The sequence below is a fragment of the Diospyros lotus genome, chromosome 4 (assembly GCF_014633365.1).
Source record: "Diospyros lotus cultivar Yz01 chromosome 4, ASM1463336v1, whole genome shotgun sequence".
Taxonomy (NCBI): Eukaryota; Viridiplantae; Streptophyta; class Magnoliopsida; order Ericales; family Ebenaceae; genus Diospyros; species Diospyros lotus.
The window spans coordinates 38,538,119-38,555,015 of NC_068341.1; the positions used below are offsets into that span (position 1 = coordinate 38,538,119).

At 36.3% G+C, this 16,897-nt stretch overlaps 1 protein-coding gene across 2 annotated transcripts in view; it reads left to right on the plus strand.

The window, feature by feature from the left end:
• Positions 1-7,318: 7,318 nt before the first annotated feature.
• Positions 7,319-16,897, plus strand: part of LOC127798703 (protein ANTHESIS POMOTING FACTOR 1) — a 51,973-nt gene continuing 42,394 nt past the window's right edge. For both annotated transcript variants that reach the window (XM_052332249.1, XM_052332250.1), the window contains exons 1-2: positions 7,319-7,567; positions 13,441-13,541. In XM_052332249.1, coding sequence (XP_052188209.1) covers positions 7,496-7,567; positions 13,441-13,541 — 173 coding nt within the window. In that variant the 5' untranslated portion in view covers positions 7,319-7,495. The remainder of the gene's footprint in view (positions 7,568-13,440; positions 13,542-16,897) is intronic.

Consider the following 16,897-nt stretch of genomic DNA (forward strand, 5'->3'; position numbering starts at 1 on the left):
GTGGGATATGCTGTCAACTTCTATGCGACTGCTGGATTCTTGACTTTATATCTTTAAAAAAATTACAATTTGGGCATTGTCTTTATAGGTTAGACATTTTTGGGGGGTCTTACATAAGATATAGGACACCATTAGCCAGGACAACCAGCTTTACTGTTGTTGTTGGGGGGGGGGGGGGGGGGGGGGGGGGGCTTCAGTCAGATTTTGAGAGGTAGACCAGGAGAGTGCGTTGTGAAAAAAAAAAGAAGAGGCAAACAAACACAATCTACCAACCCTTATTCCCACTAGTTAGGGTCTGCTATATGAATTATATCTTCTCAATCATTTGTCTGTGTTCACATCTTCTAAGAACCCATTATAACTCAAGTCATGCCTAGTAGTTTGTCACAAAAAATTTCAGTCTTTCTCTACTGTTTTTGCTATCAACCTTTTCGTACATTCCATCTACTCATGTTAAATGACTAAATTTTCTTAATCAGGTATCACATATTTTACTTTCAATATGGGTCACTCTAACCCTATTTTAAATAAATCTCGTATCGAATTTTATCTTTACTTGCATGAGTATATATTCACTATAACATATTCATTTTTTTTAAATGCACATATTCATTTTAGTTATGATCAAAATATAAAAATAAAAATATGATTATATTTTACACATGGTATTTTATTATTAAACGTTTCTATTAGACAAATAAAACGATCTAACATGTTACAAATATCAAAATAGCATTTAGATCAATGCAAAAAATGGATCTAATATTACCTTCAGGCATTGTCGTTCATTACATTCGGGTATATTTCTATTGGTTTGGCTCTTCCAAACTTTTAAACACCCTAAATGATGATGTATGATGAAAAGAAAGGATGATAAAATTTAGGGACAGGATCATGAATCTATATAATATTCTTCCATCAATAACATGATGCTATTATTACTTTACAACTCAATCAATAAAAAAACATAACTGGCATAAACATAGAAACATAATCATAAAAATATTTGGGCCATAATCAATCAAGGAGTTACTTTATAGCCCATAACCAATACAATAATAAAAAAATGTTTGGGCCATAACTAAGGAACTATACAGTTTCATGTAATAAAACATAAGCAGTCTTATTGTTGTTCGATATAAATTTTTTTTTTAACTTTAATGGTATTTTATAATTTTATAAAACACTTAAAACAATTTCATTTTAACCATCATTTCTTATTAATGACATTCTCAATAATCTTAGATAATTGATCCAAGATATTTAGATTAATCCTTTCTTGAAATAATTTTAATATTCAAGTCTCATTATGATATCATTCAAGACTACATTTTTACTTATATTTAATATTTTCAATTTATGATAAAAAAAAAAATAGATAATGGCAATGGAGAGAAACCAAGCAAGAGCAACCAACTAGTTCTTGGAAGAAGAATTTGACGAAAACTACCCTCTGCAATGGCAACACCCCCTGGAGACTAACTGGTCCTTTTCTTCGATTGCAAAACCAGAGTCAATGCTAATGCCCTCTTCCTGGTGACTGCATGCTCTGGCGATTTGTACTTATTAGGCCCTTCTTGCTCCACACTAGGTGGTTGCCACCTCCTTTAGGGCCCCAAAGGCTGATTGGTTCTTTTCTTTAACTGCAAAATCAATGTCGATGCCAAATGCCCTCGTTGTGGTGATTGTGTGCTCTGGTGTGTTGTACTTCCTGGGCCTCTCTCTCTCGCCACATTGGGCGGTCGTCTCCTACTTTAGCAGCAAGTGATGACAGCGTCTTCTCTTCATGAAGAGCTTGCCAAGCTGCCTTCTCCTGTGTTCACCCAGGCTCTTTGGCTTGCTCTGGTGGCTACTTTTTGTTATGGCATTGATTCTAGTGAAAGCTCCTCAATTTTTGGTTTCTTACCTCTAATTTGTCTGTTAAAAGATCATAACTCTGTGTCAATTGTAAGTAACTCTCATTTGGGTATTAAGGGAAGACTATTCTCTCGGAGATCTTTCGAATGTGATCTTGATCAAAACACATCAATTAACTTCCAAAAATGATGTTTTGAAAGTTAAAGTAAAAGATTATGAAAGATGTGAATACTCTCTTATCTATCAATTTTAACTTCTATAAACAGAGATAACCTCATTACTTAGGTATGTAAAAAATATTACATAAAATATATTATTTTCTCTTTTGATTTCTAACATATTTAACTTGGGCATGAGAGGGCTAAAACCTTCTGACGGTCTTTCATTTTACAAGTCTCTTGAAGAAGAATGAAGACTCTCCTATAATTATAAATCTATTAATCTATTATTGTATGTTTACAATAACAAATATAAATGAAAGAATCCATCATTTTGCAATTGCCACAAATATAAATGATAGTGTTGTAATCATTCATTGCGAGAATCAGCTTATTGAAGCAATTGGCGATAATGATCTCTTTCACTGTAAATAGTTGGAGCTTTGGTTCTCTTAACAAGGGTGCACAACAGAGCTTTCTTGAGTTTGAAGGCCTAGCATTTAAGGTCCACAGCAATTCATTTCCAATCGAAGATGCCCAATACAAACTACCATCAAGATGGCAAAAAAAAAAACCATCTTTTATTTCCTATTCAGTTTTATATTTTTCCATAAGAAGCTTGCAAATTCATTTTTGAGAATGTGAGGAAAGTGTGACAACAATTGCGAGGTTTATGCACAAAAAACTATAATTCTTTTTTATAAATTAGATGCGGTCGCAAGTTTATACATTTTTAAATGAGCACACAATTAGTCCCTACTAAATTGAGCATTTCTACCTCTATCAATAATTAATGCCTTGCCACTTACAAAAAAAAATTGAAAATTTTACCAGTTGCGTCATGCTGCGAGGGCACAAATAACTATAATTTGTAGAAATAAAAGATGGAGAGGGAGAGAGAAATAGTCAAAGAGGTAGACCATTCAAGTTTTAGCTCAAATTTCAATTCTATTATGGATTTGCATTTTTACCTTTTTCTTAAATAATTATTAAAAAAATACTACTTATACAAATAACTGAGTTATCGAGATGATGACTGAAAGCGCCAAAACTCAAAAATACCCTGACGTAATTTGTCGTTGCCACCTATGCTAAATGAAGCCCGATCGGGCTTCATCCCATGATAAAGTTTGGTCGGATTTCATCTCGTGATGAAATCTAATCTATGAAATCTGATTCGATTATTGGGCTTGTACATTTTGTTGGTACATGTAACACGATCTTAATTATTATAGAAAATTTGTTAATTTCTTTGATACTGAAAACTTTGAGATGTTTTATCTATACATCAACCGTTAAAACTTTGAGATATTTTATCTAACATGTCACATCCACACTTACACATAAAAAATTGAAACCTTGGCCTCTGATACATGGAAACATTGAAATAATGTTATTTCAATGTTTTCAAAATGTTTCCTTACTCCAAAACGCTAAGAAACACTAAAAAAATATTTTTATAGCATTCTTATAATTTTAAAAATATTTTGAAGCCATTTCACATTATTAGAAAAATATTGAAAATACATTTTTTTTTTGAAAATGCATTTTTATTCTAGAACCATGTTAGAGACTTAAGCAACTCCGTGTCTGTTGTCCTGGTGACCACATTAGAGACAAAAGTAACTTATCTTTATATTTGCTTGAATAAATATTGGAATTTATGTTTATGTTTAATTAAATAATTATTTTTTATTTAATTTTTTATATTAATAATTGTATCTATAAAAAAACTCCTATATTCTTTTTTTTGGGCATTTTCTTACATTTTCATTTTCTATTTTTTTTAAATATTATTTTTCTATTTTCATTTATTTCATATCATAATTGTTTTTTATTTATATTTTTGTGCAACATAAACGTTGTCAACGTGCAAGCAAGTGCGTGTTTCAAAAACTAGCTTTTTAAGCAATAAATCACATGAATATGGGTTAAATGAATATCTATCAAAAGCTTTAAGGTGTGTTCTCTTTACTTTTCAATTTTTAGTTTTGAGTTTTGAATTTATTTTTAGTTTTCTGTTATGGTAATCTGTTTTTAGAAAATTAAAAACGCGTTCTCTTTATTATTTTGAAAAACTATTTCTCAAAACAAAAAATTAGAAAACATGTTCTCTAAATTTTGAAAATAAATTTTTAATGATATTTTATTCAATAAATTTGATTATTTAGTAAATTAAAAATATTTAATGTTTATAAGTTATTAAAAAAAATCTACATTTTAAAGTTAATGAATTTTGTAATATTTTTTTCATTATAATAATAAAATATGAATAAATAAATGTGTTTTGAGTTTGTTTTGGATGAAAACACTCAAAACAATTTTTTGTTATTTTGAGTTTTCTTTACAAATATTTTTTTTGTTTTCAAAAATAAATTTTTAAAAACAGTAAAGAGAACGCATTTTCATTATTTTATAAAATTAAAAACTAAAAATAACTTGAAAACAGCAAAGAGAACGCAACCTTATATGTTCATACACTCTTTTAAGTTTACATTATTGTTTATGGTGAAAATATTTAATGTGGTATCACTGTTTAATAATAAATTGTTATATATTTATATTTTAAATATATTGTAGTTAGTATTTTAAATTTTAAAATATAATTTATTTCTACCAATTGTTAATATAGATGTATCATAATTTAAAAGATAATGTTGTGTCTTGATTGATGTTAAGGTGATAGATTCGCTTTCTTAATAATAATTATAATTTAAATTAGGGGTATTCAAAAAAATCAGTACACTGTGGAAATTGCCCAGACCAAATCGAATCAATCAGTTTTTTTTTTTTTTTGGCAGTCGAAAACGGTTCGGATCCTGTCCAAACTGCGCGGTTTGCGGTTTGGACAGTTGGCGGTTTGGTTTAAAACTGAACTGTCCAAGAAAATAATAAAAAATTATAAAAAATTTATTATTATAAAAATCTAATAATCGGCAGCCCCCTCCTATTTAATTTTTACACTATTTTGTCTTTATTTTATGCTCTTATTTATTTATCTTTGATTGTCTTTATTTATCAATATTTGTGTCTTTATTTATCATTTTTAAATATCATTTTTAGTGATTTTAAGTAGTATTTCAAATCACGGTAAACGGCATCAAACCAGACTGCAAATGCGGTGCGGTTTGATGCGGTTTGGCCACACCCAAACCAGAGTTGGAAAGCGATTTTTCTTGCTAAAAATGATTTAGACTGGCCAAATTACACCGCGCACATCTCTAATTTAAATTGATAATTTTAAGAGAGTAAAAATTTAATTTATTCGAATTAACTAAATGAAGGGTATTTTAGTATTTTAAATTGATAGAAGGGATTAAGCTACTTGTAGAGAAGCGCTTACCGAAAGTTTTATCAAAATTTTTATTTTATTTTTAATTTAATTTTTCAGCTTTTATCTTTTCAGAAGCCCGCCTATTTTCTCTCTCTCCCCCATTTTCACTCTCTCACTCTCCTTCTCCCTCTTTCACTGTTTCTCCCACACTCTCCCTCTCAAACTCACTGCTGCAAAGAGCATCGGCCATCGCCCCTCCCGACTTGCCCTGCCACCGCCGTCGCGCCCCCCATCGCCGCGAGCACCTTTCCTTGTCGCCCCTCCTTCCACCATCGCCCCCCTAGACGGTCGTGCCTACCATCGCGCGAGCACCTTCCACTGTCGCCCCCCCCGGTCGCGAGGACCCGCGTTCCCCCCCGGCCTGCCACCTCTGCGAGCACAACCATCTCGCCTCCTATCGCAGAGAGCATCTTCCGCCGTCGCCCCCTTTCTCTACAAGTAACTTAATCCCCAGATGGATTGGTTGCAATACATGACGCTGCCATCTGCTAGTAGGTGTGGGCTGGTGCCATTCTTTGCTTTCTTCTGGTGATTTTGGCTTTTCGTTTCCTTTTTAAATTTCTCATCTCTTCCAAGTCACGTAGCATCCATCGCTCCATCTCTCTCTCTCGCGTGCAAGCCAAGCTTCGTCAAACCCATGTAAAAACAGGGGAAGTGTGGGTTCACGCTGGCGCAATCGTATGAGTTCCGGCAGCAGGCTATCATATGCAACTACATTTCCCAAGTTCTCCCCATCTAGATGAGTGTCACCAAGTTCTTTGGCTTTGCTAATGGTGGAATCTATAATCATTTCCCAAGTTCCAAGTGCGCTTCTTTCTTTGTTTTTTTTTTTTTTTCTTTTGTTGCTCTCAGTGATTTGAGTTAGTGATTGTGCTTTGCTTGTGCTTGTTTTACAAGTTTAGACTTGAAATTTGAGTTCTTGCGGGGGAGGGGAGGGGGAGTTGAAATGGTTTTATGTTACCCAAGCTGTAAATGGATTTTTGTTATATTACTAGTTATGTTAATGACTTGTGCTTCGAATTATGCTTGCTGACTTGTGCTTGAAATGCTGTTTGTTTTAGGGATTTATACTTGAAAGTTGATTTCTTTTTAGTTGGGTTATGGTTTCCATCTTAAAATTTGGAATGGATTTTATGTTGTGGAAATTTGTATAATTTACTAGGTCATTTGAAGATGTGGCATTATTTGCTTGAGAAATTGTAGATGAACTGGAATTGATCTTATTATTTTTTGACTGTTACAAAGAGGGAAGAAGATCAAATACAACAATAACATCCAATAAACACGAGTACATATCAAAATATATACACATACATTTGCACAAATAGATGTGTGGTATAGAAAGAAAAGAGACACCTGGAGAATGGAATTACGATAAATGAAATGCAATTGCAATAAGAACTTTCGCAGCTCCCAAGCAAAAGAAATGATTTGGCTGTCTTTACAAGCCCTAGCTCCTTATTATGTGTGGTGCAAGCAGTGGTGGGTGTGGATAAACAATAGTTTGGGGGGGGCAGAGGGCAACCTACGGGCGATGGTGGTTGGTCAAAGGAGCCAGCGGGTGGGGGAGACAGAAGGCGGTGTGAACGGCAGGGGGCTAGGGGTGGGCACGACCGTCTAGAGGGGTGACGGTGGAGGGAGGGGCGACAAGGAAAGGTGCTCGCAGCGATGGGGGGCGCGACGGCAGAAAGTGCTCAATGTGGTGGCGGGGCAAGCTGGGAGGGGCGATGGCCGATGCTCTTTGCAGCAGTGAGTTTGAGAGGGGGAGTGTGGGAGAGACGGTGAAAGAGGGCGAGGAAGAGTAAGAGAGAGAAAATGGGGGAGAAAGAGAAAATAGGCAAGCTTTTGAAAAGATAAAAGTTAAAAAATTAAATTAAAAATAAAATAAAAATTTCGGTAAAACTTTCGGTAACCGCTTCTGTACAAGTAACTTAATCTTGATAGAAGCATATCGAGAGTGATATTTTGTCAATAAAAAACAATTTTCTGTAATTAGGCGTGCAAACAGGCGTATTACTAAATCGAAGCCATATGACAAACCCTAGTTGAAATACCCTCTATATTTCTTCAACAATTCAGATACTTCATCGCTACATCAGGCAATCTGCTCTTTCTCTCTCTACTCTTACGGAATTCGTAAGTGACAATGGCAGCACTTACGGCGCTCAACGACGAAGTTGTTCGCAGTATGGCAATCGGAGCCGTTTTCTCAGATTTCGTGAGTTTCTCTTCCGTTTCTGGCTCACGGTCTTGTAAGCAATTCGTGTTTATTCTCCGGTTTCATTAATATATGGAGGGATTGCGGGTATAGAATCAGTTTCCGATGCGATTCACTTGCGGATAACTGTAACTTAATTGGAGAGGAAAGATTGATGGCAACAATTGTATATTTCGCGTAGCTCTAAAATTCGTTTGATCAGTTACGAAATTGATGTTAAAATGGTAATAACTGGCGGTGCGAAACTTGTTTTTTCGCTTGTTAACATGTGCTGAATGGTGAAAGCGAAATGCTAAATCCCACAGAACATGGTGATGGTCACAAATTATATTACTTTTCTTACCCACTGAATATATTGCTTGAAGTAGAAGAGGAGAAAATCAATTCTGCCTTGGGTAATAGTGGTTGTAAGATGTGGCAACAGACGTTGCTCTTTATCCATGTTGCTCTTCATCCATCAACGTCTGTTTATGTAATTAAGTGGCCTAGCTTCAACTCTTTTTTATTTCTGTTTTCCATCGGAATAGGTTTCTTTTTCCTGGGATCTGGGATGCTTTTTTCTCTGTATTTTCAAGGCTTTTCAATTCATTTTTAATTAAAGTGCCAATCCAGGTGCTATGGAGAAAAGCTCTTCCGTCTATCACAGCCATATGGTGCCCGACCTATTTGCAGTAACCTTTTGCTTAGTATGCTTACAGCTTACCATACCCCTTTGTTCATCTCATTCCTTGAATGCTCCTTCCCTCTTTCAACGGGCTTCATTATGGCACCTTCTTTGTTCCTCCGTATGGTATTGCCATGCCTAAACCTTGTTTATATACTATATAATACATGCATAGGTAGTCATTTAGTTTGAAAATTCAAAGTAATTTTCATCTGTAAGAAGATAAGCATTACCTTGTTTTGTTTTCAATGTGGGATGTCTTTCACCTTATGACCTGAAATTATATATCTCATTTCCTGTACAAACCTCTGTTTTTTCTACTTGGCAATTGAAAAAGAATACGCAAATATCTATGCGTTCATATGTATGGATGCATCAATGATGGATTTATGAGTTGGCAATTTTGTCAAGGTTGGATTAGAAGCAATTTTGAGGCAATGACAAAGAAAAATAAAATTGGGGACTGGGATGCTATCTTGCTTGTCTGCCAATTAGTACTCAACCCTCATTTAGCTATTTGAATCAACAAGGTTAGTTGCTTAAATGTATTCATTATATGACTCAAGGAGAATTAAAGGGGTAATATAGTAATAGGTTTATGATAATTGTTAGGAGATATTATAGCAATTGGTTAGGAGCACATGGGTGAGTTGGAATGTTGTTTGGAGTCTGTTATGCCTATACAAGGCTGCTGTAAACAGATGGGAGGGGTTATGCTTGAATTAAATGAATGAAACTCTCATTTCTCTCTCTAAGATTTCTCTCCAATCTCCCTCTTATTTCTCCCCCCTTTCTCTCAATATCTCCCCCTCTTTCTATTGATTTCCCCCTTCCTTCAATTCTGATTTCTCTCTTAATTTCTATCACACAATCCTAGCTAACCCTAGGAATGTGACAAATGGTATCAGAGCGGTTCGTTCCTGGGCCATCCTCTCTGTTAAGTAATTATAGTGATCGTAGCAGCAATTAGCATCCGGTGAATTTCCGGGGAGACATGCGAACTCTTGAGGAGCTACAATAGAATTGATGGAACTCATAAGGAGCTCCAACAGAGTCAATCAAATCCTTAGGAGACCGCAATAGAGCCCGTCCTAAGCCTTTGATTAGTTTGACTACAATTGAGCGGCAGTCCTCACTTGTTGAATTGGATTTGGACGATTCCGGAAGGTGGTTTCCAAAGTGGAATTCAGGCAACTTCTAAAGCTATATCAGAGTCGCTGAAGCAGAGTTAGTGAATTTGGGCTGAGGCAAAGATGAGTGAATTCCGGAACCAATGACGGTGATTGGGCGAGTAGGAAGATGCAACTCTCTGAGAAATCCATCGAGTAGAGGTTTAAGGTGAAGTCTGACGGTGATTGGGTGAGTCGGAAGACGAGACTGTGAAATCGACTGAGTAGTGGTTCGGTGAGTCCGACGAATTCAACAGTGTCGGCAATAGATTGCAGGGCGAAGAGCGATTCAACCGAGAGAAAGAGTAAGAAAACTCAGCTCGGAACTAAAGGTGAATTAGACAGTGAGTGCAATTCCATAAGGCGATTCTGGTAACCTTCAGTGCGAACTTGGAAACAAATAGGAAAAATGACTCTCGATTGTGAATTTACTGAGTGTTGGTTAGGAATTCCAAACGAGCAGGCTTGGCGATTCTGAATTGGAAGGCGACTTGGTTAGGCAGATCTGTTTGTGATTCCGACAAATCTTAACGGTTGGGCTCGTGTTTTGGAAAGCGCAATTGAAAGGTTCGATTAGGCGAGTAGTGAAGGAACTAGTGGAGTTGATCTAAATTAGGTCACTGTAATCCAGTGACCCACGCTTCCTGGTTGTGAATTCAACAACTTCCAACAGCTAATTCCAGTGAGTTTGATTGGTCTCAAGGCTGTTGAAATCGAGAATGATCGTAACCGAAAGGGAGTAGTAATTCTCGGTTCAGAAGTTGCAGTGGTTTTGCAGAAATTTCAAACAACAACTTATCCAACAGATCTGGCTAATTATGGTGATCCTCAATTGTAGTGGTTTTGATTGTGATTTTTGGCTGACAGTTAGACGATCTAGAGGACTCTAGAAGGCCGATCAAGTCGCTGTAATTGTGTGACTTCTCTCACTGTTACAATAGACTTGACCTTGAAGCAGAACAGTGGCTGCAATTTGCCACTTATTGGATCAATTTTAGAGGTGACTAGGTGAAGGCAGTTACAAAAGGGAAGTGTGGGGAATTAGGATGGAAAGAGTTGCGGTTTCTTGGCCTATTGCTTTTCAAGCCAGTGAGATTTCGGCCAGGAGGAGTAGTGCATGAAGGAGACCAATGGAGTCTCAATTGCAACTGAAGGATGTTGCATTTTCAGTGGGATGTCTTGCTCGTGAAGCTTTGGGAAGTAGTGCACACATGAGACAGTCGGAGCCTTAATTGCAGCAGAATAAGGCTTCATATTTAGTTAGCAATAACAGGAGTCATGAACATTTCAGCCAAAGGAATCAAGCAAGGGAAAGGCTGAATAACGAGTCTAGCCGAATTAGAAAAAAAACCAACAGCATGATACATGGAGAGTGCAAGGAATTCGAATGTACGATACATGAAAAGTTATAGGAGTTTGTAATGATACTTACTAAGAAGTATCATTATAGCTTTCCCGCTAAATTCTTCGAGGATTATTGCAGAAGTTTTAACAAAGAGGAATTTCTCAAAATAGACCAGCCGAAGGAGAAGTCAAGATGGCAGGAAGGGGATTCATTGCTTACCTCCAAAGGGGATTCATTGCTTACCTCCAACGTGGAGTGGAAGAAGGATATTGGTTTCAGCGTAATTGACAAGGAAGGTGGCTGTCAGGACAGTGCTGGCAGCAACAATAGAAATTCTAAGGGCTTGGTCCAAGGTGTTTGGACAAAAAGAAAATTAAAGGAACATTCTGATTCCTTTGGAAAGGAAGCTGTTGATGAGAATGATCCAGATGATAATCTTGGAAGTCCAAAACAAGAGATGCTTGAGGCATTTAATCAGTTGACAAGAATGACAAGAGACACCAAGGAATTTATGGAATCCAAGAGGGATTCAACTGTAGTGATTGAGAAGTTAGAAGAAGAAATAATACCCCAAGATGCACTTACTGTAAGGCTGCAAGGAAATAATAGGGAAGCAATTGATGAAGTGATAAAGGAAGCCAAAGCCAGCTCGTTACCCCGGGTGGCTGGTGCATGGGGCGGAAGGATTTGGTGGTGTTCCAGATCAAAAGTTTGTGGGAAATGGAATAGCATTGGATCAGGAAAATCTGATTGAAGGACCAGCAATCTATACAGATATTGGTGTTGGAATTCTTCCTCCGATTCTGGACCTACTGGAAGTTAAGAGTGGGAATACTTGCAACATTTATCCTAAGCTGGGTTAAGATTGTGATGGACCACATGCAGTTAAAGAAGGCCCTAAGTATATTACTCCTTTGTCTTTGGATCTGAAGAAGGCTGAGTCATCCTTGGCTGGGGTTAAAATAGGTATCAAACAGCCTCCAGTGCGGGTTTTGGCAGGAAGGCTATGGGAGATAGCTGAAGAAGTCGAAGATTTCATCGAAGGAAACAAAACTCCCGTTGCTGTGTTGTTTTTTTCTTCTATTGGAAAATCCGAGTTGCTGTCTACTGCATGGTGGGATGAACCAATGGCTGATTGTGTTCTTAAAGTGGAGACTAATCTTGATTGGACAGCTATTGTAGAAGGTGGGTGTATTAGATTTGAACTCTATTAGGTTGCTTTCAATGAAGTTCTAGGCCAAGTTACGCTTGGGATTGATCTTGGACACTTAAGAACGAGGAAGAAGAAGAGGCCTAAAAGGAGAAAGAAAGAAAGAAAGAAAGATAAATCCGATAGAGAGGGTGGGAATTGGATGAAGCAATGGTTACTTGCTGCAAGTTCTTGGGGACAAGAACTCTCTCAAGGAGGGGGGAATTGTCATGACCAAAGTAGAATTAAAGGGGTATGTTAGAGTATTTCGTAGCACTCCCTTTGATTCTCTCAACTCAAATAGCTCACTACCGTATTCATGAACACATCGATATTTGAAACACATACACAGATAACAAACACAACAAGAAAACACACCGATTTATCCTGGTTCGATCTTGGAAACAAGACCTACATCCAGACTGTTTAGCACCTATCAATCCACTATCTTGAAACATCCATAGGATGATTACAACGAGAACTCGAATCCCACCTCACACATATCACTGAAAGCTAACAGGATCCTAGAGAATACAAGCTATCCCTAGCCACTCTCTACCTCTCGCACTCAATCCCGAATACAATACAGAAAATCGGAACCTATCCTTTCCGGAAATCAGCGCACTAAGCTCTAACCCTATCCCTATCCCATGATCCCTATTTATAAGATATAGGGGCGTGGGTTACAAGACTTTTAACTAATTGCCCAACTGACCGAAACTAACTAATTGGTCAGCTGCCCCTTCTAGAAACATGCCTTCTAGAAGAGATATTTAATTCTAACACTACAACAGAAATGAACCATGCAACAATACAATAATACTTGTTTACTTTTATTCTAATCTAATACAAATGACACAATAGGGTAATATAGTAATAGGCTTATGATAATTGTTAGGAGATATTATAGCAATTGGTTAGGAGCACATGGGTGAGTTGGAATGCTGTTAGGAGTCTGTTATGCCTATATAAGGCTGCTGTAAACAGATGGGAGGAGTTATGCTTGAATTAAATGAATGAAACTCTCATTTCTCTCTCTAAGATTTCTCTTCAATCTACCTCTTGTTTCTCCCCCCTTTCTCTCAATATCTCCCCCTCTTTCTAATGATTTCCCCCATCCTTCAATTCTGATTCCTATCCTAATTCCTATCACAATCCTAGCTAACCCTAGGAATGTGACATGCATGTCATGAATTAAAGATGAATGGATAATATCTCCCTTAACCCGTCACCTCATTTGAGACCTTTTTGGTGGTGAGACTTTCTATTGCCTTCAAGCTGACTGACATCTTCACTTAGGTCCACATATGGATTCCCATTGTCTGATTTCCTTGGTTGTGGTTCCATTTTAAAAAGACAATTATGAATTTGAATCATAGCACATGATAAAAGTTTTCTAAATTCACAAAAGTAAAATTTTCTTTTATTTATTTGGTTGTGGAATAAATTTTTTTCATTTTTTTTTTCAGTGGGCTTGCTTCAACTGTTGAATAATTTATGTTATAGGTTGGAAAGATAAATTCACTCGACTTTCATCGTACTGCTGATTTACTTGTTACGGCTAGCGAGGATGATTCAGTCCGACTATATGACATAGCAAATGCAAAGTGAGTACTCAATATTTTGATAAAGACATGTTAAAAATTGCTACCAAAGTGATCATGGCCCTCTTGTTTGACTTTGTAGTATCTGTTATGCTCTCTACATAGTCAAAGTTGCCTAAATTGGTTTTTTATGTGAATCTACTATGGAGAAATGCAGCTCAATATTCAGTGATGTTGTATTATTAAATATGCATTTTTTGACTGTGTGCTGGGCTTCAATTTTTTAAATTGGACCAATTAATGTTGAACAATTGTTAGCTTGTCACTTAGCTGCATGAAATACTCTCTCCCTCTCTATCTCTCCTCCCTCTCATTTCAGAAAAAGTTTATGCATCAGGTTCCATTGAATCAACTTACTATAAATGGGTTTAAGGCTTTACTTTTAGATAATAAGTGCTAGAATAATTCTAAATGAAGTAATTGTTATCCTTACATTAAGAAGGTTTTATTGGACAGTTCTAAGATTATCTCTACTGTATGGTTCATAATGTTGGGTAGTTAAGTACTAACATGCATGGTTGTTAAACTCCTGATTTTACGGGTACGATTTTACGATTTTTTGCACCGAAAACCCTTACGATTTTACGATTTTGAAGTTGAATCGCACTCGATTTTACGATTTTACATGTCGAAGACCCTTTTACGATTTTACGATTTTAACAACCTTGCCAACATGTGCGGAATTTGAATGTAATAAGATGAGGATGTTACTGACTATACAAGAAATGATGGATTGGAAAAGAAATTATATTGTAATAAGGTTAGAGTTGTACAAATGCACCTATAAGGCGTGTGGATATAATTGAAGAAGTTTGTAGCAAAAGAGATAGATCAAGACTAAAGAAAATTTGGTGGATAACCCTTTGGTGAGATTCAACTAATTGCTTGTTCTTAGGTAAGCTTTGATTTCACAATGTAGGATTTATCTTACGTTATGGCTTAGCCAAAATCAAACAAATGGCATTAAATTTCGAAATCTCAAAATTCTTAGAGGCTGTTCTGTTATGGAAAACATGCCTTGTTTTCTAGAAATTATTTTTTTTAGAAAACAAAAAATTGGAAACAATTCAAATGAGAAAAATTTTCAAATAAAAAAATAGAAAATTACATTTTCTAGTTTTTAAAATTTATCCTGACTGTTAGAAAGCATTTTTAGGATGTTTTCCACTGTGTGGGGGGGGGGGGGGGGATTATTTCCATGTTTTCCAGTGTTTCCCAAATGAAAAACATGAGATTCCATCCCAACCAAGATCAATATTAATTGTATTTATATTATCAATATGAATAGTCAAATTTTTTTAATAAATAGTGAATAATATTATAGTATAAAAATATCAATAATATTAATAAATAGCAAAATTGATTAATAATAAATAATTTGTTAGATTAAAATATTAAAATGAATTAGTAATCAATAATAATATAATACTAATTGTAAAGGATGGAGAAGGAAGAAAGGAAGAGAAAATAGAGAGAAAATTTAGGATAAAAGATTGAATCTCAAAATGATACAATGAGACCTCTTGAGTTTATATATTAACAGAATCTCTAACAAACTAACTGTCACTGAGCAAACATTGCTGTTTGTTGAAACAGAATTAAAGCTACCTAGCTACATCAGCAACTGAAAATAAACTGCGTACTGCTAATAGTAAACACATAATTTTCTTTCCTGTCCTTTTGCTTTATATGTGTACAGCATGAAGTGGATTTATCCTTAAACATTCCCCCTCAAATGACACCTGGATGCTTGCTTAGAAGCATTTTTCTCAGCCAGCTCCCATGCCAGAGAGTTCTGTGAAAACTTCTGCTTTCAAAACAAAGTGAGGAGAAGTTGTCAAACACAATCTTGTACATACTACGTAGAGACAAAAATCAATCTCTAGGTAAACCCTTTGTAAAAATATCAGCTGTTTGATGCTCAGAGGGTACATATCTTATATCAACATCACCAATTCTCCACCTTTTCTCGAACAAAATGAATATCTATCTCAATATGCTTTGTCCGAGAATCAAACACAGGATTTTCTGCTATGCTTTTGGCTGTTGTATTATCACACCAAAGAATTGGTGGACAAGAGAAAGAAAAGCCCAACTCAGTAAATAAAGATTTCAACCATAATAATTCTGTAACACCTTGAGCTAATGTCCTGTAATCGGCTTCTCCAACTGATCTTGCTACTATGGACTGTTTCTTTGAACTCCAAATTAGCATATTATTACCTAGATATACACACAACCCACCGGTAGATTTTCTGGTGACTTTACACCCAGCATGGTCAGCATCTGCAAACACCTCAATAGCTAAATTTGGTGAAGGAGTAAAGACTAGATCCGGGCCATTTGTACCTTTAAGATACCTCTGAAGTCTTTTACAGGGCTGCCAGTGTAAAAGCAATGTCTGGCCTAGTGTAGGTTAGATATTGAAGGGAACCAATCAAGTTTCTGTATAAAGAAGGATTAGGTTAAGGGTCACCTTCATCAGTAAACTGAGCACCTACGGTAAACAGTGTTGGACAAGGTTTAAAATTGTCCATGCCAGCTTTTTGTAGCAAATCAGTAGTCTGTTTATACTGACACACATATAAGCCTGTCAAATCACGATAAGCTTCAAAACCCAAGAAGTAGTTGACTGAACCAAGAGTTTTAAAGCAAAGAAGGTATCCAGATCATGAAGAAAGGATTGAAGCAGTTTGGGATTTGACCCTGTAACTAAGATATCTTCCACATACACCAGAACGAACAAAGCTTCTGACTGCATTCTTTTGATGAACAAAGAAGCATCAGACACTGCATTGAGAAAACCCCAAGACTTTAGAGCTGTCTGTAATTTGGTATACCAAGATTTGGGGCTTGTTTTAGCCCATAGAGTGACTTTTTAAGCTTACACACGTAAGCAGGACAGGTGGGATCTTCAAAACCGTCAGGTTGTGACATATATTCCTTTGTTAAGTCTCCATTTAGAAAAGTATTATTAACATCAATCTGTTGGATGTCCGAGACTCCCAGCCAGAGGTGACTGCCAAAGAAATAAAGACTCTAATAGTTGGAGCCTTAATAACTGGACTAAAGGTTTCAGAAAAGTCTATACCAAGAGTTTGATGGAAACTCTTAGCCACCAACTGAGCCTTCTACTTCAGAATAGAGCCATCAGGGTTCTATTTTATCTGGAAAACCATTTACAGCCAATCAGATTCATGTCAGAAGTCTGTGGAAGAAGCTCCCAGCTACCATTTTTCTGTAAGGCTGCAAACTCTTCTTGCATAACCTTCAGCCACCTAGGATCTGCTAAAGCAATTTTAACTGAACAGGGTTCTAGTTCATTCACTTGGGCAATTGGTGACAAAGATGAAGGTTGA